Here is a 23366-nt window from a genome sequence, read left to right as displayed (position 1 = left end):
TTGAAGACATGGCCCAGTGGCCAGCTGTGCATCGACGAGATGAGTGGCTTGCAATGCTGAGAGTATCTCTGCCTGGAGTGCAAGAATTGCATTTGTCTTTCTCTGAAATGAAATAAATTTTTTACCCAGGCCTGCTTTCGCTGTGCACTTCAGTTTGTCATTGGAAGGAAACACATGTATTAGGTTTCATCTGCTTGGTTCACTGCAGACTGTTACATCCTCTTTAATTCACAGGGTACAAGCCAAGCGGTGCCAGGTGAATCACAGGAGTTTCCCTCTGAACATCAGGATACACTTTTTCAGTGTGAGGGTCTCCACACACTGTTACAGGTTGCCCAGAAACGTTGTGGAGTCTCCATTTTTGGAGATACTAAGAACACATCTGGACATGGCCCTGCGTAACTAGCTATGGGTGGCCCTGTTTGAGCAGGGCATTGTACAAGATGACCTCCAGAGGTTCTTTCCAACTTCATCCTCATGCTCACAGTCTGTGATTCTGTGATTGTGAAATGCTTTATGAATGAAAACCCCAAAAATATCTAGAAGCCCTGCTGTGAGAATTTATGGATGCTGTCATCAAAGAAATTCCGTAGGATCAGTAATTTGTTGACTTCGGCATAAAATTTAATTGTTTTCTCTTTCCCAAATATAAACTTTTTTTGTGTTACAGGTAGTGAGGTTGTGTGTACTTGTGTTTCTGTAGTCACTCCTTTAGTTAAATACTCATCCAGTTGATAATGTCAGATTTTAAAATATATATAATACAGCATATCCCTACCTATTGCATCTTCAGGGTAAATCCCAAATTTTTATTTTTCCTTTGACACACACTAGTGGGTTTTAGGGGAGGAAGAGGTATAGTAATTATCTCTGTAGCTGGAGAGAAGCAGTTGTAGGTGACTTAACTTGTTTTGGTCTTACAGCATTCGTTACTCTGTTAAATGGAGAGCAGGCTCAAAACGCGATTCGGAAATTTCACCAGTATTCTCTTCGGGGAAAAGAAATATCCGTGCAACTCCAACCAACAGATGCTTTGCTTTGCATTACTAATTTGCCCATTTCATTTACGTTAGAAGAGTTTGAAGAACTTGTGCGTTCATATGGCAATGTCGAGAGGTGTTTTTTGGTCTATAACGAAGTTACTGGCCATTCAAAGGGCTATGGTTTTGTGGAATATATGAAGAAGGACTCTGCTGCAAAGGCGAGACTGGAACTTCTGGGGAAACAGTTAGACGAGAGCACTCTCTTTGCACAGTGGATGGATGTGAACCAGCTGACGACAAATCTTATTCACTCCAAGTGCCTTTGCGTAGATAAATTTCAAAAAGACTACAGTGATTCAAAAGAACTGATCCAAGCTTTCTCACTAAAGTATAAACCTGTTTTCTGCCAGGTATGTTGAATTTGTATCTTTTGGAAGATTACGGTCGTGATTTAAGTAGCTCTGTATTTGCACCTTCACTACTTGCTCTATTACCCTTTTATTTCTAGTTTAAGTAGTGAATAGTTATGCATCTGCATTGCAGTATACGATGTGGTACAGATGCTTTATTGGTATGGGTTTGCAGTGATTGGTCGATGTCATCTGGGAATTTGGCAGGAGACCACTCTTGTGAAGCACCAATAAAATGTTTATAACACATACCCTCCTCATGTATTTTATTGAAAATAATTTTAGAAATATTTTAGAAAGCTTTTAAAGTAAACATTGATGATGGTTTTATTGCTCAGTGAAGAAAGCCAGAGTGTCTGAATACCACAAGTGCAACAGTTTGGATGATCAAGAATGAATATATATATATATATAAAATATATAATTTCTTTAAGAAACTTTTGCAAATATCTCATATGTTTTTTCCCAAACTGGAGAAGATACAGGCTTGGGATCTCATTGTTGGCTGGGCTTGCCAGTGATAGAAGTGGTAGATCTTTTGGAAACCTTGCTGGTATAGAAGAGTTAGATCCTTACTAGCCTTTGCAAGTGTAAAGGTTTCCTTCTCATCATCATGGCTTGTGAGATACTAGACCACAAATAAAATGTTGCTCGTAGAAGTGGTGCACACCAGCGTACCATAAACAGGCAGTAGATAGAAAGCTTGCTTTATAGTTACACAGTTGGGGGTGATTTCATTGTTTGGTTTGTTTGGTTTTTTTTTTCCTAAGTATCTTGGACGGCTTCTCAGGGATTAGCTTCAGGGATAAGTAACCAGAGATTCTCAGCATCTAAGACCAGGAGGTCCATCAGGCTGTCTAGTCTGACCACCTGCAGGCCATCACATTTTCCCTAGTGCTCTTTTCAAGCCCCAGTACTTAATAGTTGGCTAAAGTACATCCTTATACTTGCTTGATCCAAATATACCAGGAGAAGCATAAATTGGAAGTAACTCTCCAGAAACTGACTGCCTCTCCCTTGTTATTTTGCACTTGTGTCTGTTTTCTTCAGTTGAATGTATCTGGCTTCAGCTTCACCTCACTGATGACTCGATTGAGGAGCCTTTGCTCCCCACTATTTTCTTCCTGTAAGAAGGTATTAAATGCTGTAATCAAGTTACTTGCTGAATCTTTGTTTAATTAGCTAACCAGATTGATCTTTTTAAAGTCTTTTACTTGAGGGCTTTTTTCCAGCTGTCAGATAATCTGGAGGCTGTTAGCAGCCTCCGCAACAATTTTTCAACACCCTTTAAAAATTCTGAGGTTCAAAGAATAACAGCCTTCTTTGATAAAGAGTTTTCACTAAACAGTATTGCACTGTGCAGTTAGAGGCACTTAAAAATTGACTTTTACCTTCCTTCTTAGTTCGTAATGATACATGTGTCACACCGGGTGTAGGTGAGGAGGGTCTGTTTTTGTAGGCGTTGTATCAGTAAATGGCACTAAATACATGTTTCTGTAAAATACAGGAAATAAACAGTATGCTTTTGAATTAGGAAATAGGCAGCCAGTCAAAATTATATCCAAGAAAACATTTTTGGCACGTTTCTCATATTACCTATCACTTGTATAAACACACTGTGTAATAGACTAATAGGTAGATCGTAGAAGTATGATAATAGAAGAAAAACAGGTTTACTTATGATAACTTCCGATTTATTCTCAGTGACTTTCAGAGAATAAACATGTGATTTATTCTCAGTCATGCCTCATGTTTCCACTGGGCATCCAGCAGGTACTGAATGGTAAGGGAGGCTCTGCCTCGAGGGCTGGCGGGGAGAGGCAGCAGAGGTGCTGGTTTGCAGACGTAATGGGAGAGTGATGGACGAATCCCATGTGCTAATGGGGGAATCAGCCCTCTAGAGAGGGAGGATATGAGGGTGGAGGTAGGTAAACAAGTAGTTCAAATTTGACAGATGAAAAAGGGAAGACGGTGGATGAATTTTCATCACAATAGTGCTAATTAATTAGGGCTTTGAGTGAGGTGACCTAAAAATTAAGTTCAAAGAACGGAGGAGGAAGACCCAAGAAACTGTGGAAAAAGCAAGGAGGGGAGTGTGACATGATGGGTAGAGATGTAAGAGGAAAACTAGGAGAGTACAGGGTAGCAGAATACTGGGTGGGGAGGGGATTTCAATAGAGAATAACTAGGAGAAGTGCCTTTGTCTGGAAAACTTCTCCTGGAAGTTTTAGAGAAACAATTAAAATGCTTGTTCATACTGTTGTTATTTTATATCTTCGTGACTACAGTCTCTCTCTTCCTTCCTTTTTCTAGTCTTGGCCAGTCCAGCCTTCACACCACTCCTGCATTCAGATTGTCCCTCCAGTAGGGTCACTTTGATCGTTTTGCCCATCTCCTGGTATGGCTTCTTTAACCTAGCTGTCTTGTGCTGCTTTCGTGGCTTAGTTCTGCTGGTAACTGATGCAGTATTTCGTCATGTAAATATGATCTTTTACCTAAAATTCTTAGCTGAACTCATGAAATAAACTCTGGTTTATTTCATTTTGTTCCAGAGTTACCATTTTTTTAAAATAAATTGATTTCTCCTCTGTTGACAATAGAAATGTTCTGTCAGGAAGAGCTGAAGCCAGATACTTATAAGTGGGTCTTAGAAAAATGGCTTTTCCTAGGACTTACAGGAACACATTTTGTCCTTTGCGCCAACAAAATGGACCAGAAAACCTCATTCCTTTCTGATGTCAACTTTAAATTGTCACTAGAAGGTCTCTACTGTTACCTAGATAGGGACAGAGGGCTTTTCTTCAGTACCTGTTTACTTAGGAAGTTTAAAAATTCCTGATCTGTTTGCAATACTGATCGCTGCTTTTCACATGTTAAGGGAGTTTTTAACCGTGCATGGAACTATGATATGTTCCATAGCTGCAAATCATTCTTTTCACAAGTACTTCAGGTCTTTACCAGTGCAGCTAAACTGATGTCAAAATAAAATATAATGCTTCTCCACACAGACACTCCTGCCCGCATACATACATACATAGCTATGTGTGTATTTATATATCAAAATATGTGTGTTCTCCAGAGCTCTTCCCAGAGGCCAGTCTTTAACAGTGACGTTAAAGATCTGACTACCCTATTTTTCTTCAAAATCTTTGTGATTTATATTTCGATTGTTAGTATAAGTTTGTGGGACCTAATAGTTGGGAATAGGTTAATGTTATCCAGTGAAATCTAGAGGAGATTTGCTCTCTTCCACATCAGAGCTAGTTATTCCCTCCCTTCTCACCCCCCTTTTTTGCTTGATTTAAATCTGCTCATTCTGCTATAAAACTCTGCAAACAAAGGACAGAGCATTGTTTGACATGTAAGCCTGTTTCCAGTCTGCTTGATTGATCAGTCTGGCAGCTTCTCTTGGCATTAAATACAACGACAGACTTCATATTCTCCTAAAAGGCAGTATATATTGGTGGAATTTGCATTGTTACATGTTTCAAAAGCTATCATGTAGCCTGATGAATAACATTTTTATTATTGTAGGCTTAAAAACTGAACAATAATGACTTTATAATTCTTATCTTGCAAAATAAAAATAAAAATTATTGTAGCATACAGCTGTTTTTACAATTTATTTCTTATTTCTTTCCTTATTCTGGAAATATGTGTTAAATACATTTCATAGCTTGGGTTCTCCATGAGATTAAATTGAAGGGAAGGTGGTAATTCAAGAGCATGCGTGCCAAGTATTATGAAAATATGATATTCAACTTATATCTAGCACGTTTGAGAAAGAAACATACTGATCTGGGTAGGCATTAACATAGGGTGTCAGCTGTTTGTGAAGTATTTTGCAAGGGATAGGTGAAAACACTGCAAGGCAGTTCCTGAAATTCTCCATTTTGTTCAGTGTATTGTGAAATGTTGTTTCAGTTTGCTCAGGATGAAGATAGTTATATTGGTGACTTTGCAGTGGTTGAGTATGAAACTGCAGAGCAGGCTGAGAAAGTACAAGAAGTCACCAATGGCATGACTATCAAAGGAAAGAGAGTCCAGGTGTCGTACTGTGCTCCAGGAGCGCCAGGCAGAAGCACGTTAGCAGCACTTATAGCAGCGCAAAGGATGGTAAGATATTTCCAAATCTGTTTTCAGAATGAGTTTGGTACACCTTGAGCAGCCTGAAGGGTCAGAGGGATTCAGCTGCTTTGCATTAGGAAAACGAGCCAAACTTTTGAAAGCATTAGCCTGTTTTTTGGTTTTTTTTTTAGTCTAGTCAGCCCAATTCAGTCTTCCCAGGAAAAGCATGGCCATATTCTGCAAGGAGGGAGGGTAAAGTATGGCCATAAGATATCACAAAGTTGTACTTGTATAGCGCTGGGATTTTATTAAATTTAATTATTCCAGTTCAAAACAAAAGTAACTGGAAATGGAGTCATTTGACAAGCTAAAACTTAGTTTGAAACAGAGAGGCAAGAATTTGTCAATTTTAAGATAAATTTCAAGGTAGAAGAAATAGTTTAGTTTCATGCTCGATCTAGAAGAAAGCTTTTTACACCCACATGTCTTATCAAATTATTTCCTAGAACACTGGATGTGATAAGTGTTACATGAAGCTGTCTTAAAAGTAAAAGCAGAACAGTCTCATTACTTTGGCTAGCTTTAGCCTACATCTTTATAAAAGAGATGAGTAGTGCTATTATAAGATAGTATGTGGTGTTCAAGTTAAAAGTGCCTTTCATATTCTCCTTTTGATAACTCTCTCTTGGTTGAAGGGAAAAAAAGAAACGTGTCTCAGGAAAAAATAATACGCTTGAAGTTTTGGGGAAATAGTTTGTTAGGCGTTTCATTTGAGGGAAAAGGAGCATGGAAAGGAGCAGTACACAGGGAAGGAGATTTCTGTGTAAAATGAAATATGTACATTACCGGCACATGATTTTGAGGGATTTAAATGTATTCTCTGTTTTCTCCTGATTCTAACATTTTTTGTATCTCTCTTAACTGGAGATGAGGAACAACAGGAAAGGCTTGCTTCCAGAGCCAAATCCAGTGCAGATTATGAAAAGTTTTAACAATCCAGCAATGTTGCAAATGCTACTGCAGCCCCAGTTGCGTGGACATGCTGTTAAACCTGGTAAGTTGTCTTAAAACTGAGTTAAAAAAACAGTAAAACCCTGTTCTTGGTGATACAAGGTGTGGTGGTTTAAGCCCAACCAGCAACTAGGCACCATGCAGCTGCTCGCTCACTGAATCAGAAAAAAAGTAAAACTCGTGGGTTAAGATAAGAACAATTTACTAACTAAAGTAAAATAAAATGTAATACTAACAACAACAATAATAAAATATAATAATAGTAGTAATGAAAAGGAATATAATACAATAATTAATTTAAAAAAAAAACAAACAAAAACCATGAAAAAAAACAAGTGATGCACAATGCAGTTGCTCACCACCCACTGACTGATGCCCAAGCAGCGACTGGCCCTCCCAGCCAACTCCCCCCAGTTTATATACTGAGCATGACGTTCTACGGTGTGGAATATCCCTTTGGCTAGTTCAGGTCAGCAGTCCTGGCCACGCTCCCTCCCAGCTTCTTGTACACCTGCTTGCTGGCAGAGCATGGGAACCTGAAAAATCCTTAACTTAGGATAAGTGCTACTTAGCAATAACTAAAGCATCAGTGTATTATCAACATTATTCTCACACTAAATCCAGAACACACTGCACCAGCTACTAAGAAGAAAATTAACTCCGTCCCAGCTGAAACCAGGACACAAGGCTTTCAGCAAAGGAGGGAAGCAGGAATACTATTTTAAAATCTGTGCAGACACTGTTTCAGTGTGTCTGTGTAGACACTTTTGCATTTTATGAAAGCAAAAGCAAGAGGTAGATTGCTACACTATTGTGTCTGGGTAAAATTTAGTGTTACCTAAAAACGTCCTCACATTAACTCTGTGGTCTCTGAGTGTTTATATTAGAAATGGGTTTAAAATGAAATGTCTTTTGCAGTAATAAAAATGGCAACTTTAAATCTGATTCTAGATCTGAATTTTGCAGCCTGAGTCTTTCTCTTATTGTTTCCAATGTAAATCTTTACTCACTTGGATGCTACCATAGTCATACACAGCACTTCATAACGGCATTAGCCAAAACCATTTCTCTGCCTTCTCATTAGGATGGATGTGAATAAATATATTAAAAACAACCTTAGCACATTTCAAATGGTGAAAGTATTCAGAACAGGAATGAGAACAGATAATTTGAAGAGTCAAGTGGGGGACAGCTAAGAGTTTGTGACATAACCTACTGACAGAAGATACACAAATTGTGTGTGAAGTGAGCACTTTATTGAAGAAACACTTTAGCTAATGCTGAAGTGTCAAAGCACTTTAGATAATGCTGTGGTCTTGCAGTCAACAGCAGACATTTCTGCCTCTTTGAGCAAAACTCTCAGCTTTAAAGGAGCTCCATGACAGTACATTTGATCTCTAATGCTGTTAACTGCAGATCAAAGCTGGGTGTATTGAAAGATTTCATTATAGTGACCTTTAGTATACTGGAAAGTTTTGTGGAAACCACATCTGAAAAATAGAGAATAACTCTTCTAAAGATCTTTACTTGCCTAACTTATAAAACACTGCTACTTTGTCTTGTGTTTCTCAAACAGTTCTTGGAGCATCTGCAGGTTTACCCCACCTTATAAATTCAGCAGTTGGCCCACCTTTTTTGCAGCTGAACAAAATTCATCAGGTACGTGACAAAAAAAACTTTTGTCAAAATACATATTTGTGCAGATCTTAGCATGAAAAATACTCTCAAAGTTTTAAGAAATTACAACTAAAATCAAGTGTTCTCGTTAAAGCTATGTTTAAGAAAAGCACTTTATTATGAGATGCCTATGGGGATGTAAGAGCAGACTGTGCTTACTATCCACAAGTGAGTTATTTTATCTTAACTGAGCTTTTGATTTGCTAACACCTGCTGATGTAGAGACAACTTGCCATTACAGGCCAAAAAAATCATCTTTAAATTAGCGCTCGAGGAGCGTGGCACATCCATTTCTCTTGGAACTGCTCATACACACTTCCTGTAGAGAGACTTGATTGTTTTATCTTATTCAAGCCAACAAGCTTAGCATCATTATCTTCATTTTAAAGCTTGCAGGGACTAAAATGTGCTATATATGCCATAAAAAAATAGTGATTTGCAGATGTTACCTCTTAGTCAAAAAACTCCCAAGGTTATAAGCTGTTTAAAGTGTTCTCGGAGTATCTGTAATTCACTGTAAAGTTGATGTGACTTCCATATGGACACCAGAATTTCTGAAAGATACTATACCGGATATTTGGGATGAGTTTGCCGGAGAAGCTGGTGATGAGAACATGCTAGAGTAGCACCCACAACCAGAACTCCTCCCTGCAGCAGTGTGCTTGGCCAGCAGCCTGCCTGGCCTCCACCTTGCGTTGAGGTTCTGTCAGAGATTTGTCCAGCTCTGCCAGCAGCCAAAATTTGCCTTTAATATTCATGGCAGAGATTTTCATAAGTACCTGTGAAGGACTGGAGTCAGTCACTTTGACTTACTAATTCTGATGTTTCAGAAATTCCTATTTAAAAAATAAAATCCCCTCAAGTATTAGTTGTTATTTCTGCTGTTCTTCTGGCAAACACAGACTCATAGATCTTAAAAAAGACCGAATTAAAATGCAGAGATACTCCTTGTGTAAGTATATTTAGCCTTTCTTTTTTTTCTGCTAAAAACTAGTAGGTGAATATATTCATTTTGAATAAATACTACTTAATTTTGCCCCCTCAAATTAATTGCTTTTGTCCTGTACAATGAAAAAATACATCATTCCTTGCTTGTACTTCTTTTATTTAAATGACATTTTCAATTGGTATATTTAGTTACCGCTGCTCTCTCTTCAGCCTTGGAGAGTCTATGCTTCCTTGGAAGGCAATGTGAATGTTTTCTAATCGCAGCTGGAGACAGGCATGTTTTACCCAGTTAACAGTGTGATTGATGATGATCCAATGTTTTTTGGCTCAAGAGTGCTGCAGCCAAACAACTTAGTGTTTTCTCTTTAGAGAGACTTACAAGTCTAATTCTCTTCCAGGGAGCTTCCTGTCATTTAATTAGCTCCAAACCTGGTCTAATAGCCTGAATTTTATTGAGAATGATTTGCTTATCCCAATTCCTTCTGTTAGGCACATTTTTCTGTTACTCAGTGACTTATTTCAGAGCATTCTCTAAAGCCAGAGAACCAGGTCACTATTTTTATTGTCTTGAAATTCAGTATTGTCACAAGATAGAGGAACACACAGTGTCTTGGCTTGACTCTCTCCCCACCTCCCCAGTCACACACTGATGCAGCTTCCTGTGTATGTTGGTTTTGCTATTTTATATTCAAGGTTTTGTAAAGTAATATAATGAGAAGAAACAGCATTTTTAGGATGATTATGCCACATCATTATAAAATAATTTATAATAAAAGATTCAACAGAGGGGAATTTGAACAAATGGGTTATTTACCCAGTAATCTTTCAACTCTGGAGGTAGCACGACTTTCAACTTCTTTCTTTTAATTTCTCTTAGTTACAGTTATCATGTGCCAAAATAATGCATTTTAAACTTTCTCAGTGATGTGTTTTCCTGAGTCATCCAGCAGTTTATTATATCTTTATTAACTGATTTTCCACTCTTGTATTTCTGAAAGTTTTGCAATTGAACTAATACATTTTCTTCGTTGATGTAACGAAGTTTAGGGGGAACAACCATTGGTATTGGTTACAATAAACAGCCTGGGATAATTTCTGCTGGAAATCGCTTTGGACAATTAAAATAGCAGATGCATAACTAATCTAGATATGGCACTTTTTTGTTTTAAATTGCACATTATGAGTCCAGAAGACTATACTATAGGCACAGAGTTTTTTTTTCCTAGGGAATTTGACCCTGCCACATAGAGACACAACCTAGGCTTGAAAATACTTGTGAGGTGTTTTGCAGGAGGCTGCACAATCTGCAAAGCCAAGCATCGGGAGAGCTGCCTTCTTTTTGGGTTCCATCATAATTACCTGGGTTTGGTGATCTTTCCTATGTAGGAGATTTCAAAAAAAATATTAGGAAGGCTATACTCATTGTGATTTGACATAGTCAATGTCCCATATATCTATTTTTGCACCACTGTACAAAAAGGTTTGTAGAGCAACCTATGTTTTGCCTGGCAAATTGTGCTCAGGAGCTGCTGCCAGAAAGACAGTTTCAAGCCTGTGTTCAGCTAGCATGAATCATAATGTGGTTTTGTGATCCAGAGTGGGCATAAGGTTTCTTTTAAGCCGCTGTGCTAGCCAGAGCACATAATGCTGAATATACCAGTAGCCGAGTCTGAATATGGTGCAACAAAGTTGTTAAGTGGCTCAATTCTGGTGGCAAACTGATCCAGAATTTTTTGAATTAAGAATATTAATATTTTATAGACTTGAAAATCTGTAGGCACTATGATTTGTAAGCTTTTTAATGGTTCTGGAATAGAATTTCATGTAGGTAGTTGCCACTAAAAAGGCTGGAAAAACATAACCGGATATTCCTCTTTGAAAGTAAAGATACTGTTTGGTAACTGTAAAGCAAGGGATGAGAGTCCCTGCCGGTTACAGCCAAGTCCTGTAAACTGTATAGATATCTGGCGGAGATTATGTATTAGAATTGCAAGGCAAGGCACAATGCAAATGTTAACAAACAATGAAGTCCTTATTCATAGACCACATAATCCCCTGAAGCCTTGTGTCTCGTCTTTCTTATTGGCATAGTAGGTAACTCCCCTATCTAGTCTGTCTGCAGAGGCTTCAAACACGTTTAGCTTTCCCTGTTGGCTTAGACACAGGGGCTGCAATGGAGTCTGGATTGTATTTGGAGTATACTCTTGATCCTTTAAAAGCCATCAGAAAGCATACTTGTGGTTGTGAGATGAAAAAAAGGGCTAGGCGGAAGAGGGGTTAAAAGAAGTTGAAATAAGTCTCTGTGACTGAGGCAAAAATTTAGTTCTGTGGAGGAAATAGTTATTTTCCTTTGCTGTATTAACTCAGAAACTAATTTAAATTTCTTTAAGCAGTATCATCTGAATGTACTGTTTTCCATGACTGTCAACTAACACTTCTTTTAATAATTTCACAGAGTTCAATTCTGGGGAGTACATCTAACTTACTACTGCAAAGCCCTGCTCACCTACCATTGCCACAGCAGCAACTGATGAAGATTGAAAACATTCAGGCTAATAGTGTAAGGTCATCGCTTTAACTTCAGCTGTCCTTGGACATTCTTATAACTGCTAAAACAATTTTTTTTTTTATCTAGTATAATTTAACAGTTTAGTGTATCTAAAAAGATTAACTGAATGTGAAAGTTATAAGAAATAGCAACAGACATTATTTTAATCATTTACACAGTTTTCTATTCTTCCTTATAGAAACCGGGTTTGCTGGGAGAACCTCCAACAATGCTACTTCAGACAGTACTGGGAATAGGGGTAATGCCATCAGTGAGTTCAGGCATGGGAACCCGTGGAGAAGCTCTTAAGTGTAAATGACATTTTATTACATACCAAATCAGTAGAATTGCTTAGCCTGAAATTATGCACCTTATTTTCTCCCACTGTAGCAAAAGCAATAATATGTTTGAACCTTATCACTGCACAGTAAGGTAGGCAGAGAGCTGGACAATAATAGATGTTGTATAGCTATATAGATAAGCAAGGTAACAAGTTTTATAGCTGTATAACCAATCGTAAACTGCTGATTTAAGCAAGAAACAAACTTGAGATATCTTGCCTTGTTGCCAGGCTTCTCTCATCTGTTTGTCAGGAAAGAAAGAGTACGCTGTGGCATTGGTTGAATATTTGCAGGTTGTTAAATATTCTGCTTGCTCAGTTACTACTATTTTTAGTACACTTGAAATTTGTTTTTATTTAGGATCAAAATTTTGGGGTTTGTTGTTTCAAAGCAGGTAAATCTGAGTAGCTGAAGAGGCACCGCAAATAGGTTTTTTTAGATTGATTTCATTAAGCAATAGAGCTTTAACATCTGGTCTGTGATGGATGTCAATTTTGAATGCAAATTTCTGCATCAGCGATGCCCTCAGTTTTTATGAGGAAAGATCAGTTGCGATACTGCTTGCTTGCATCTTTTTCGTTTCCTCCACTGAGAGCCATGTATTCTGCGCTTCTAGACATGGTGTGAGCAATGGTAGTAACCAGCAGCAAGGAAAAGCTTGTGGGGGGGTGGGGAAGAAACCTATTCTGAATGTCTAGATTTTAATTTTAGAGAATACTTTCTAGCTCTCTTGTTTGTAGAAAGAGTTTTACTAATGCCATTTGAGGTGGTGTTTTCCCCCTCTGTTCCAATATAGGATTCTCCAGGATGTTGTTGGCAGGCTTTTTGAAAGTGACAGGAAACACTAAGTAACTTCTCATAGTAAACATTTAGAAAAGTCAGAGTTTTCTTCTATTGTATTAGCTTTAAATAGAGTTGTTTGCTCCTGGGATGGTAAAAGAATAAAAATTATTGCCAGAATCCACTGTTCTGGGACAGCTGTAAAATAGATGTCTAAATGTTTTTCTCATCACTTAGTAAAAACCACAAACAAAATGTACTGATAAATCTTGTCTAACAGAAAAGTTTCTCCATTTATGGTTGACTGCAGCATCTAATCTGACTCCAATTCAAACAGCAGCAGCAGGGATGGGCATGCTGCCATTCTTTCCGAATCAGCACATTGTTGGACAAGCTATACCAGGGCAGAATAACGCTCCAGATAAACAATCGACTACCGAAGCAGTTGTCTCGGGATCACAGCCTTATCATCAGACCTTAACAAATCTTTCTGCGGGAGCTTTGCGGGCTGGACATGCCAAACAACAAAATCAACTAAAAAGTACTGATACAAGTTTGGGGGTAAGGAACATTGAACACAAATACTTTCTTTTTTCTTGTGTGTGGATTTTCTCTTTTTTTATTTTAACATGCCTAATAGTTAACTGCAACTGCTTATTGTAGTTCTTAGCTATAAAATTTGCTAGATCATAGGATCATTCATGAGACATTTTAAGGTCATTTCAGTTATGTATAATAGGGAGAGAACAATAATGCTCTTTGGTGGTCCAAATGAATTAACAAAGGAATCTTTTTACAGTGCTGGAGGGTTTTTTTTCCATGTGTATGCCTCATAGTATTTGATGATGAAATTATCTCAAGGGCAATGTCCCTTTTAAAGACTGAAAATTGAACTTGTGGTTGAATTTCATGACTAATCGGGAGTAATTCTGGTGGTATGTCAGGCTTTTGGGTTTCCGGGTGGGGGTGTGTATGTGTATATATATATGTATGTAAATTTAATCCGTACCCTCTTAGCCATAGCTGACATATTCTTAGTCTGTATCAGTTTTAATATTTATTCCCTTGAAGGCAGGGAGTAGGAGGATGATGGGATGGGATTTGAATTGAACCAGAATGGTCTAGTTTTTTCAGAAGTTTTTTCCTGTCATCAACAGAATTTACTTTTTTTATAATATGCATAAATACTTTGACATTTATGGGGAAACATTCTTAATTCAGATCAGATCTATGTTTTCCTTAAGTATTTTCTGAAGCATCTGAAGTGCTAGATTATATAGAGGATTGGTGGCTGCCTTTGTTAGACAGCTTTGACAGATTTGGTCCTACTTCAGAAAGTACACTTTTCATTTTTTAAATCTTTTTTTTTACTGTAATGAAGTGGAATTTTACTGATGTATAGATACACATGGAGAAAATACATAAGGTGTATCTGTATACATATATAAAATCAGTGTTTTATTTCAGCATTTAATTAAAAGGACATGTAATTAAATAATTAGAAGTCTAGATAATTCATTTATTTCTACGAATATTGTTTATCAGAAAAAGTTCTTTTTTGAAATCCTGGTAGATTTTTTAATTGTTTCCTTTTCTGTATCAGTAGACAGAAGGCCCAGTTTGCAAAAATCGCTTCCTTGCAAGACAACCACAGGCTGTATGCTGATACTGAACGGTCACACTATTTTAAATTCCTGCTTTTGCATCCAGATGAAGAATTTCAGCACTCTTGAAGCTTTTTGTGTTTAAAAACTGGTCTCACTGTTTTTGAAAAGTTGTTGAATAATACTATTTTACTGAAAATAGTATTAAACCATTAAAATAACGGATTAATTTTTTTCCTTAATGGGCTTTGAAAAAATGAACAGAATAGATGTGGAGTAGAATACTGTATAAACGTCTTTCAGCTATGTATTTCAGACAAGCTATGTAACTTGCTATAGGTGCTTCATCCTTATTTCTGCTGTTTTTTCTAACATAAGCTGAGGACACATAAGCTGGTAGTGTACCCTTCCTAGTTACTCATAGGAAACACTTCTGGTGGTTTGGAGGAGTGAGTCAGTCCTGACGCTTCATTTCCACTCATAAACATTTTCACTTTCTAAGTAAGGGCTTATAAATAGAGTGATCAGTAAGATGTGTTAACAGGGGCAGATTGCAGACAGGGTCATCTCTCCAGTCCAGGGTTCATTTGTCCTTTTATTTGCTTGTGACTCTGGGTGAAGAGAGTTGATTTTTGTCTTGGCCATGTGCTTAATGCTAACTCCTCCCTGCATCTGGAGTTGTTACAGTGATTATTATTCCTTTACTTGAGTGTAAAAGGTTTTCTTTTGTTTATTTGTTTTTTACTATCCTTTAGTAACTTACAGTCTAAAGAGAAACATTGCTACAAAATTATTTGACAAGAAAAAGGTACAGGCAATGTGTCCAGATAATTGACCCTGGTATTTATTTTAAAAGCTTTCCTGTTACATTTCATAGGCCTCAGCTTTTTTCAAAATCCTGCTGGTACACTTACCTTATTTCTGACAAATGTTGTATGAATATAATGCAAACTGACCTGTCCAATTGTTTCACAGACTCCCTTGAAAAAACAGACTTCACTGTTAGGAGAACCACCAAAAGAAATACGTCTTAGTACCAACCCCTACTTGAATTTGGCAAGTGTGCTGCCTGGTATATGTCTTCCAGGTAAGCAAACATTAAGTGGTTTTAGTTACAAGTTTCCTTGACCAGAGTGTGGCAAATCATTATTCTGTTTGGCAGGTAATTCCAGTGACCACAACATTTATCTTTAAGGAAATTTTGTAGTCTGCCTTAAAATTGCAATGTAATCTGTCCCCATAGTTAATATTTTATTTGGTAAGGGTAAATTTTCAGAGTTAATGGACTTAGTGATGCAGACAAACTTCTAGAAAGCCTTTCAGTTATTAGTAGCACTGATTAATTTTGAGCACAGCCTAATATGAAGTAGCAAATTTCTGTTTTAAACTCAGAATATTACTAGACAAGAGTGCAACCTAATTTGTACAGTTTATACAAACCGTGTATTCTTCATGTTACAAACAGCAATTGCCAGCAAAGCCTCTAGTCCACCACAGCAGACCGGACTTTCGAACAACATTGTGGATGCTGCTGTGTCTCAGGGAACTTCATCACAACACGCAATGGAAAATTATTTTAATTACTCTCAACAGCATGGGGAATACACACAGGTACGTTGTTTTGGAGCACTTACTTCTGAAGCCTGGTTTGTCGCTCAGAGCTCTGGTAGCAGGATCTTTGGCAGAGATCTGCTCAGAGATCCCTCCCTGAGTTGCTCATTGTTTTTCTCTGTGTACTCTTAATGCACTTCTTGGTACATGTGTGGTCTGATAGCTCTGCATGCAGTTGAACAGCATTGCCCAACATCATGAATCACTCTTCAGCAGTTCCTAGGCTTTCCTACAAGTAAAGCCTACCCTCTTCAGATTGAACCTTGTTGGGTCCTCTTCACTGATAGTTTATCTCTTTTGGTGTACTGAATAGATTTAGCATGAAGTACACCTAATGCCAGTCAAAAAAAGCATCTATACATTCCCTGCTGCAGTGTCATAACCATTGAAAGATTGCTTCTTGAGAACCTGAATTCAGTGCAGTCGGCTAAAAAATTACTTCTTATCATTTCTGGCTTGGCTTTTGTCTGTCTTCAAAACCATGAAGTTTTTCTCTTCCCCTTCCCAAGAAGTTGTAAAGTTTTCTTGAACTTTGGCTAGATCCCAGAGAAGAGAGTGTTCTGTCGATCAGAAGCTCCTGTATAGCTTGAGGAATTTTTGCAGTCTCTGCCAGCTGGTTTCACTGCATGGGATTTCTTCACCATATGCCCCATTTGGTGATCAGAGCATGGCCATTAAGGTGGGGGGCTGCCCCTCGTCTGGAGAGCGTTGCAGTACTGAGAGCAAGCACTGGGTTTCACAGACATTGGGATACTCTGTGAAATAACGTTTCTATATTTTCATTAGCCATCACTAGTCTGTGTAGAAATATAATTGTATACAAATCGAATACAAGAACTGGATCGTAGTGCTGTCAGGCAATCTGTATAAAAATCTTGGGTCTGTGCTGAGACATCCACTCTGGCTCTGCTGTAGGTCTCCTCCTGCCCTGTCCCCATCACCTCCTCGAGAATCGCCCGATCTCTCCTACGGCAGGGAGACAGAAATAAGCTATGCTCCCCTCTCCTAGGCTGCTGGCAAGGAAATCTGTGTTGCCCCAAAACTCCTGGAGTAGAGCAGGGCTGCTGTGGGAGTTAGTTGGGTCTGGAGGACAGAGGGTGGGTGCATGGGTGGGCATGGGGGTGGTTCTGTTTTAGGAGGGTCTCAGCCTGGTCAGGAGGGGTGGAGGGGATGGGGTCGCTGCCTGGCGTTTGCTGCAGCAGGGAGCTTTGCCAGGGGCCAGAGCCATCTCCTAGTCAGGTCAGATGTGGTGACAGTTGCGGGTTAGAGAAGCAAGAGAGATGTCCTGTGGGCCGTTGTGCTGTGCGTTTCATGTAAGCACTAACATAGTCTTGAATATTTTGTTTGAATCTGATTACTGGCTTTAAACTCATTTAATTCCTAACCCCAAATCCTTAAAATACTGTCCAAAAAAATCAGTCAGATTGTAGTATTAGTGTTACTAGTATTATCTTAAGTAATATGAAGGACTCGGATGATGTCACTTAGGTGCAGAGATGCCACATGTCATCATTCAGCTGTATTTGTACTGTCTGTTCCTTCCATGTAACAGAAATTACATTGTACTTGTGTCCACTGCCAAGGCAGTGGTGCCTTGTGTATCTTTTAAGCATGTAACGTAGTTTTAAATATTCGGTTTGAGCTTTATCATTGGTGTTAAACATGTTTTGATGCCTCTTGGAGAGCTTTGCCTTTTATTCATTCTCATGTCCTGTGAGGCCATAAGAATTGTTTTCGTTTAAAGCGATCTTAGTAGGCAGCTAATGGGAAGAGGTTTTTTCCTCCTTTATAGGAGGCTGTTCAGCAGTGGTATCAGCATTATGCTCAGGCATATAACTCTACCCAGGCAAGAGTCGATGAATTTGAAAATGAAGCCTCTGAGGTGAGAAATACTTTTATTTTCTTCCTGTCTCCATTGGCTGTTTCTCCCATCAGCTGTAAGGGTGCTTTTGGAGTCTGGACACCTGCTTTTTTTGTTGATAGTGGCTGCTGCCATCGGTACTGCAGAAATAAGGGGCTAGAGAGCGTGGGACGAATGGTACTGCATGGTCACCTTCTGCAGGGCATCCCTGCACAGTCACTCTCCAGGATTCATACTCGTGCTTTTGATTATATCTGGCATAAATGTTCCTCTCTCTAAAATCCCACAATCTGAAGTTACCTGTAAAGCTCAGGAGTGTATTAAAATACCCCTACCAAGAAACAGCACACCATAACATTATTTCCCAGTGAGTCTGTTGAAGGATTGTTTCTCACCCAGGCCATTATACAGCCCGAGGTTTCCATGACCGATGAGAAGCACGCTTTGTTTTTTTTAAGGAATTGTGTAAGGTAAACTGTCCCCCACATCCTACATTTTGCTCAAGAAATTGCTGCATGCCTGAGCTGCTCTAAATCGTACACTCCTTTTAGCAATTGAGTGTGACTCAGATATTTTCATATCTGATGAGTGCTCATTACTATATCAAGTAAAAATGAATTGTTAAACCTATTTTCTTTCAACTTCTGGTTGATCATCGATCCCATTCTGCATTTAGGAATCTACAGGTGGATCTTACCCAGACTACAGTACCTGCTTGCAGGTCATGCCTACACTTTACAGTGGAGCCCAGGGATCATACCAGCCAGGCAGCTTGCAGCTTCCTCCACAAAACCCATTAAATAAGGTGAGAGGAGAGACCAAGCAGAGTGGTTGCAGATGCAGCCCGAGCCAGCTGCTGGTGGAAGCGCTTCTTATTTGTGTTATGCTGCCACCGAGTGGACTTTGGACCCACAACAAGCCAAGGCAGAGCTTTTCCATTTCATCCGTGCTCCTCAGGATCCTGAGTTGCTCAGGTTCACACGCAGTTCCTGGTGGATGTGATAAATAAAAGCAGTGGCTGAGCAGGGCGTGCCAGCACCAGACCCCCTCAGAGCCCTCCGGCACTCTGGAGATCAGTGCTCCTCACTGCCTGCAGACCACCAGAACCCACAGGCAAAGGAAGGCTGGATGTTTGTGAACAAACTTCTTGGAAAGATGGTATCTGTGAGGGTGAACGTGCAAAAATGCCTTGAAGGAGGCAGATATAGTAGGAAGTGAACAGAGGAGGAGGAGGTAGTTCACACTGGTTTTAGATGGGTTTTTTTGCCTGACCTGCAGATGTTGCAGTGAGTGCCACTGGGATAAAACCTCTGAAGTGGACTTAGCAAGTCAAAGCAGCGTCCAGGTTACCTACAGCTTCCACTTCGTAATACTCTTAACTGGATCGTGGGAGGAAAACCATTTTAAATGAGGAATTAATACCCTCATGCCATAGGTAAATCACATTGCTCCTGTTCTTACGGATGGGAGAGACCTTAAAAGCCAGAGTGTCATCTGTTTTGGAGCAGCTGCAGGCAAGTATGCCCATCAGCGTAAGGAGCTGCTGCTTTTGGAAGTCCAGCCCCAGCCATGCAGCCATGAGAGTGATGATAATCTCTCTGAGTGCTGCTGGAGGGACGCTGAGCTGGCTCTCCAGCCTCCAGCGCAGCTTGTGGCCCTTTACACGGTGTCCAGCCATGCTGAGAGGAGTCACAGCTGAAATCAGCAGTCGGACCTGGGAGAGCTTAGGGGCCCAGCCTCCTGCGTGGCTCTCCTCCATCACAGTATTAAATCCCTTTGCTGCGCAGAGGTTAGTAACCGGATTCAGCACATGATGCTCTGGCATTCAGAAACTCGCATCTTAGACTTGGCATGAGATTCCCATTTTTTGGAGGAGATTTAGAAGGAACACAGAACTGTAGCAATTCGTGACTCCTGGATAGGAGACAAGGCCAGGCTGGAGCTGGCTTTGACATATCTTGGGATAAAGATGGCCAAAGCCTGAACGTGTTACCATGGGCTGTGAAATCTAGCTCTGTGCAGCAGAAGAGAGCACATTCAGGTTCCTAACAGCTCCCGTAGGACTGGAAGTAAGTGAAATTGTGACAAGACAAGGCGATAGTCTGGAGTTTGAGCTAACTAACACCTTTCAGTTTATTTCTAGTCTAAAGAGGAAAGCTTGTCTGTGGAGGTGATGCTGAGCAGCTTGCTTGAAAGTTTGTCTTAATGCCAGATGCCATAAATGGCAGAAAGAGAGCAGTTGGTCCCTTGGCATAGATGCAACAGAAGTACAGTTGGTCTCTGCAGCGAGGTACTTTTCTTGTTACTGGAATCAGAAGAGAAATCTCAGTGAAGAGGGCACAGAGACTGGTCCCCAAGAGGCTCTGTATCGGTTAAGAGTGTGTGCTCGTGTGCATGTGCCTACTGCAACCCCGCAACCCCTTTTTCTCTGGCTTCTGTGAGCTGCATTTCAGAGGTTCAGAAGGAGCACAGAGGTTTGTACGAAGCACGCAGCGGTGATGCTGCACTCTGCCACACGAGCCAGGACATGGTGGAGGGTTACAATACACGTGTGAGATCCCCAGAGCTGTTAGAAGTGTAAGAGAGAGGACAGGGGGAAACTAAAAGTCTTTCCTTGAGCAAGTTCCTATTTATGATAGGAGTGCATGCTAAAATGAAATTGGACTTAGCGGAGTGTAATTTGAGTTGTGAATGTGAATTAGCAAGCGGTGCTTCTGAGAATGGCTAGGAAGTGTTCAGCTCAGGGACATTTGGTCGGCACAGCTGTTCTTTTGATGGAGTTAAGGAATTAGTGTCCTGGTTTGTGAAAAATGTTAAGGTTTCTAAAGTATTCATTCCCACATGAACCAAAACACTGATTCTCCTGATCTAGGAGCCAGACTTAACCCAGGACACGCAGTGTGGTTGAGCAGGATGTGGTGAGACCAGGTTCAGGTGGTTGTTACAGGGCAGATGCTTCAGTCTTTTAGAACAAGATGACTGTTTAAGCCATTTGGTAATGAAATTAATGACACGTTGGGGGAAAGAGAGAAGTGATCAAGAGTCATTGATTAGGGTGGTGGGCTCTAATGGGTATGTACAGCTTCTAGTGCTGTAGGTGCATGGATAGTGCAAGGTCCTGCTCTGACGGATCCCAAAGAGGAACTGAACCTGAGCCTTGCGTACTCCAAGAAGCCCTTGGTGGTGGGGCAGCTTTAGGTCACCTGTGCCCTTACCAGAAACCCTACTCAGAGACCCTCAGGACTTTCTGTGTATTAGAGTGAGGCATTTTAGATGAAGTTTTGATTAAAGAACCAAACCATTACTGCTCTCTCCTTCACTTTGGTATCACATGTGAACTCATGCCTGTAAGAGGCAGATGGTTACCTGTAATCTGCAACACAAACCTGCTTTGGCACGGCTGGAAACCAAGTCCTTTGACGTCTGACTTGCTGTGATAGCTGTGCCAGGGCAGTTTAACCCATTCAGCTCTCCAAGAGAAAAGGAAGAGGAATGAAAGGTGGCCCATTGGTGCCTTACTTTAAAGGATGGAGATGGCTGGAGCTGCTGTGACACTGCAGGGTAATAGCATGGCCATTACACTACTGCTTTTTAAACGTGCACTGCAGAGCACGGCCACCTGGCCCAGCCAGCTCTTTGCCCTCACAAAAATGCATGTGTGGTGGGCCACCAATGCATTTACGATTGGTTGGGTTTGTGGTTTTTTTTGGGGAAAGGGCACGAACACTGACTCATGAGCTGTGTATAGCTGGACCTTAAAGCCGAAGGAGTCGGGCCTTTGGAGTCTGTTACTGGCTCCTGGTTCTTGTTAATTCCCAGACTGGAGCTTTATTTATTGACGCCGTTTGCTCTGGATCATGTGTCACTTGTTTTCTTCTTGTCCTTAGGTGGCTCCAGCGAGAAGTGAGAAGCGAGGCTCTTCGTACCTCATTTCTTCCCCAGAACCTGGCCCCATGGAGTACCTTGGCCAGCAGACTCAGGGCTCCGCAGTACGTTATGGAGAATCCTCTCTAAAAAAAAAGCGTGTTTATTGAGACCTAAGTAATCACTCCTGCCTTAGGGTGTGAAGGCAGGCTTTTTGTACCTCTGCTATTTATTGCTGCCTTAACTTCAGACAAATAATTATTCTTTCTGTGTGGGTTATGAACATCCCAAGAGGAACAACCCTCTGTAACAGGCAAATTTGCCAAGGAAACGGTAGGTATTGCTATGAGGTTAGCCATTTCTGGGTAGTCTGACTTGCCTTCTGAAAGGATGGGATGGTGTTTCCTTTGTCATCTGCCGCTGGAAGTAACAGTGGGCTGAAGCTGACAAAGCAAATTAACTTTTGGTGAGTTTTGGTAGCTTACCAGCTGAAAGCAATAAAAATACTGTGGAGGGAACACTGATCCTTTCTCTAGTCCTCAGACTGAGGAAGTTAAAAGATGAAGTCTTGATAGTAATTTTTTCTTATTTTTTTAACTCAGAATGTGAGGTTTTTTCAGTCTTACTTTTTCCAGGATTAAGAGTTCTGCATTTACAGCCTTTATATTTTTAATATTTCCTCTTAATCCTGGAATGGAGCTATACCAAATGTATTACCAGAGCCTCTGTGATGTTCTCAATAAATGTTTGTTAAAAGTAAGATGCTATACTGTGTGCTGCCTTGCAATATTAAATTCGATTTGGCTAGGTGATACTTGGACAATGAAGTAACCTTTATCTGCTTTTAGGCCAAGAATCCACAGCTTTTCCTTGGAATAAGTAATTTACAGTTTGTGAATGCATCTGTGTAGAACGGTGTATGTGGCAAAGCACCGTCCTCCTTCCAACAGGCATGCGTGTCACTGAGGCAGGGCTGCCGGCAACACTGTCAGGTGGCGGAGCGCTGTTAAAGGTAACTGTAAGTGGAAGAAATCAACTGCCTCTTGTACTTTTTCTGACTTCTTCTGGATCGGGAGGATTCACAGTTGGAGCAGAAGCAATACTGACATGCTTCTCGGATGACGTCTTTAATCCTGCCTTCCTGCTCCTCACTGTATTTCTTTTCTTTTTCCTGAGCATCTTAACTTTTGAAATTTGCTGCACTCCAAAGCCTGCTAGAGCAGAGCATCCTGGCTCCGGTTTTCACTCCTCCTTACATATTACCTTTTGCATGAAGTAGTTCTCACTAGAAGGAAATGGTATTCACTCAACTCACCTGTCCCAGGGGTGCGGTACGGGCTCACCCCCATACACTGTGAACCGCAGCAGCGACGGCACAGACGGGGCTGCCTCTGCCCATCGCCCAGCCCAGCTCCTCTGGGGCCTGGGGCTGAGCAGTGGCACCTCACGGACATCGCTTCCCAGCTTGATTGTATTTCTGTTTCCCTTTTTTTAAAAAAAACAACTTGTATTTTTACCTTATTCATTAAGCAGTTCTGGCTAGAGTCTTTCTTTTCTGCTGTTAATCCTTGTAGCTGAAGACTTAGAAATCATTACTTTGGAAATCCAGTGCTTGTGACAGATAAACGATGAGCCAACCCTTGGTGATGGACAGTATGGG

The 23366-nt window shown here is 40.3% G+C and overlaps 1 protein-coding gene across 1 annotated transcript; it reads left to right on the top strand.

Moving 5' to 3' along the window:
* The first annotated feature begins 388 nt into the window (after window positions 1–388).
* RAVER2 (ribonucleoprotein, PTB-binding 2) lies at window positions 389–22106 on the top strand. Its single transcript, XM_010561542.1, has 11 exons — window positions 389–398; window positions 924–1393; window positions 5318–5509; window positions 6389–6515; window positions 8049–8131; window positions 11553–11657; window positions 11845–11956; window positions 13077–13327; window positions 15346–15457; window positions 15836–15981; window positions 21730–22106. Exons 1-11 carry the CDS (start codon window positions 389–391, stop codon window positions 21874–21876), a joined length of 1755 nt encoding a protein of 584 aa, XP_010559844.1. The 3' UTR covers window positions 21877–22106.
* The last annotated feature ends 1260 nt before the right edge of the window (window positions 22107–23366 follow it).

Source organism: Haliaeetus leucocephalus, unplaced genomic scaffold, assembly GCF_000737465.1.
Source record: "Haliaeetus leucocephalus isolate CR32 unplaced genomic scaffold, Haliaeetus_leucocephalus-4.0 Scaffold147, whole genome shotgun sequence".
In the NCBI taxonomy this organism is placed as follows: Eukaryota; Metazoa; Chordata; class Aves; order Accipitriformes; family Accipitridae; genus Haliaeetus; species Haliaeetus leucocephalus.
This window is presented reverse-complemented; position numbering and strand designations above follow the sequence as displayed.

Excerpts from the sequence above, each read along its gene's own strand:
- RAVER2 (XM_010561542.1), top strand. Across the intron at positions 15,458-15,835 it reads GCCTGGTATATGTCTTCCAG|CAATTGCCAGCAAAGCCTCT; the intron begins GTAAGCAAACAT and ends TGTTACAAACAG. Across the intron at positions 15,982-21,729 it reads AGCATGGGGAATACACACAG|GTGGCTCCAGCGAGAAGTGA; the intron begins GTACGTTGTTTT and ends TCTTGTCCTTAG.